This window comes from Argopecten irradians, chromosome 7 (assembly GCF_041381155.1).
Source record: "Argopecten irradians isolate NY chromosome 7, Ai_NY, whole genome shotgun sequence".
NCBI classification, from domain to species: Eukaryota; Metazoa; Mollusca; class Bivalvia; order Pectinida; family Pectinidae; genus Argopecten; species Argopecten irradians.
Window position 1 is genome coordinate 30648313 of NC_091140.1, and position 2972 is coordinate 30651284.

Sequence of the window (2972 nt, forward strand, 5' to 3'; positions counted from 1 at the left end):
AGGCCTAAAATTATGTTTTTATTTTCCAAAAAGTCAAAGGAAATCCGCAATTTCGGCAATATAGGCCCTAGTTAAAGTTGAGTTGGAAAAAGAAAAGAAAGACCCAGAGGCAAAAATGGAATAACACAGTAACGAAATGGTTCAACAAAACTGAAAATAAGCATCATTGATTGTAATAATGTTATACTGATAAACTTATTATAGACCAATTAGGAACCACACGGTCTTTTAGCTTTGAACTACATTGAAACTACGAACTGCGCGACTAAAAAATAAGAAAATGAGGTAGGCCTGGCTAATATTAAATAGGTTGTTATTGGAGAGTCAGACTGAAATAACTAAATTACGTTCTCCGTCATGACCATAAAACTGTGATATGTATCCCAGTATTAATCATTTGCCACCGCACTCTAAGTTAGTCCGCCAAACCTGCCTATATATTAGGCTTTATCATGCAAACTAATATGTAGGCAAGTTTAGCAAACTATAACACAGTGACACTGTGACTTTGATATCAGCCTACCCCGACAAAGCTGTTTGTAAACAGCATCTCAGTACGACATCAGCTACTTTAATCATTGGTATATATACTACTAACACTTGTAAGAAATAAACTGCACGTCGGGGATGCAGATGAATCATAGATGACGCTATATAATTTTTACGAAACCTACACTATATCATGTAGCTGCATGCCATAATACAAACAAGCGCAACAAACAAATGCATTGTATGAAAAAAACCCAGACATATGATAATAAGACAAATGCTTTATTGTACCTAAATATATTTTGAAAATATCTTACGATTATTAAGTTAAAATAAGTTAACTGACAAACTTGCGATCACGAAAAAATTTTTTTTAAATGTTCGTATATCTCAACATAGGACTGAAACGAAAGATTCAATCAAAACAAAATTGTTAAATGCCACCAATTACAGTTCCGGACCCATGTTCTACGGTTTAGTTTTAGAATGGCATGAACGCCTTCTCGGCTGGTTTTAAGTTAATGTTCAGCTCCGCCTGTTTACGGCTCTCCTCATCACTCCTATTATAAGGTCTCCTCAGCGTGTCTTTACACAAGGTCACGCCGAATCCGGGCTTGTCCGGAAGGTCAATGAAGCCATTGGCAGGAAGGGGCTCATCTGGGAACAAACCGCCAAAATAAGGTACGATTTTGTCGGCTTGGGGACTAAGGTTAATGAATTCCGCTACCGGGCAGTTGCAGAAAGCATATTGCAGATGGTACGAGTATATGCTTGAACCGTGTGGTATAACGATGGTGTTATGTGCAGATGCCATGGCAACCATTCGTCGAGCCTCGGTGATCCCTCCCAGCCAGGATATATCGGGTTGTAAAATGTCCACACATCGCGAATTCAGAAGAAGTTGGTATCCATGGCGACTGTATTCGTGTTCACCAGTGGTCAGTAAGACCTTTGACCCCATCATAGCCTTCCGCACATCCTCATAACCTTGATAGTCGTCAGGAGGAAGGAACTCTTCGATCCACTTCAAACCGTAAGGTTCCAATGCCTTGGCTAATCTCACGGTGTACTGAGGAGTCAAGGCCATATAACAGTCTAGCATTAGCGGGAAGTCAGGTCCAACCTTCTCACGCCAGCCTTTGAAAAATTCCACATTTTTCTTGAAGCCTTCCTCACCTGCAGTCGGACCATAAGGACATGGAACTTTGGAAGCGACAAATCCCAGTTCCTTAGCAATGTCTGGACGAGCTGTGGTACAGTAAACCGGAAGTCGTTCTTTTACTTTCCCACCAAGCATAGCATACACAGGTTCACCACGGAGTTTTCCAAGTAAGTCCCAGATAGCCAGGTCCACTGCACTAATAGCCTGGATCGGAAGTCCTTTCCGGCCGTAGTTAAGGGTGGCTCGGAACATTTGATCCCACATCAACTCCACATTTCGCGGATCCTGACCTTCCACGAACCGACTCAGGTGTTTTTCCACGATGTAACACGCGGGTTCCCCTCCAATGGTGATTCCAACTCCACACTCACCATTGTCGGCCTCCACCTCTACAACCATGGTGCCGAGAGCGTTGATTCCCCAAGATTTGCGAAACGGTGCATATTGAGGATAGACTGACATAGGATTCGCCACTGGCATTGGGTAGCCATTGATCCAATGTTTGTCGTCAACATCGTGACAGTCGGCTCCTTGGTCCCCGGCTTTAGCCTCCGATACATAGGCTCGAACAGCCTTGATTCGGGGAAAGGATCTACTCATGGTGGCTCAGAATACCAGTATAGCGTGTCTTCCCGAGCAGCTTAGGTGGGAAACTGGACTGACTGATCCACTCACTACAGACAACGAAGTCGTGAGATAGCATGTACAACTGATATAGGACTATGCATAAAATTACATACTACACTGTTATCTTGTTTACCCGACGACCCGAACACCTTAGTATGTAAATAATCAAATGCAGAAGCTGTATTTGCTTTATCTTAGATAGACGTCATGATGACCGTATTCCTTTTATATGTGTATAACCCAGTATTTTAGCATCATATGCAGTCATTTGAGTGTTTTGGTATTGATAAAAAAAAAAACGAAAAAAATCATTATCAGAAAAATCGTTGCAGATAGAACGTTATAAGTATACCTGCTCTTTCTATTGCGTGATCGTAAAAGGCGACTAAATTTGAGATCTTTTGTATTTTTCCTGGCTCTGTTCTTCCTAACCTCTCCATTGAAATCGCCTCATGTTGACATTGATTTGAGCATACGCACATGTAAGAAAAGCTCTGGAATCTGCCCCCTGGCCGAGACACGTCATAGTCTATAAAAGACTAGCGCCCTGTATAAAGTGGTAGTTTCTGCTCCTTGCCTATGACTAGCGCCCTGTATATAGGAAGTGGGACGACTGGTTTTCCCCCTTTGTCAGTATGTGGCTGGGTGGGGTGTGTTGCTCGATGTCTTTGGATGCATGGTTCAGTGCGATGTC

The 2972-nt window shown here is 42.4% G+C and overlaps 1 protein-coding gene across 1 annotated transcript; it reads right to left on the reverse strand.

Moving 5' to 3' along the window:
* Positions 1-755: 755 nt before the first annotated feature.
* Positions 756-2357, reverse strand: LOC138328121 (L-rhamnonate dehydratase-like). The gene has a single exon (XM_069274760.1). It carries the CDS (start codon positions 2249-2251, stop codon positions 971-973), a length of 1281 nt encoding a protein of 426 aa, XP_069130861.1. The 5' UTR covers positions 2252-2357; the 3' UTR covers positions 756-970.
* Between the last annotated feature and the right edge of the window lie 615 nt (positions 2358-2972).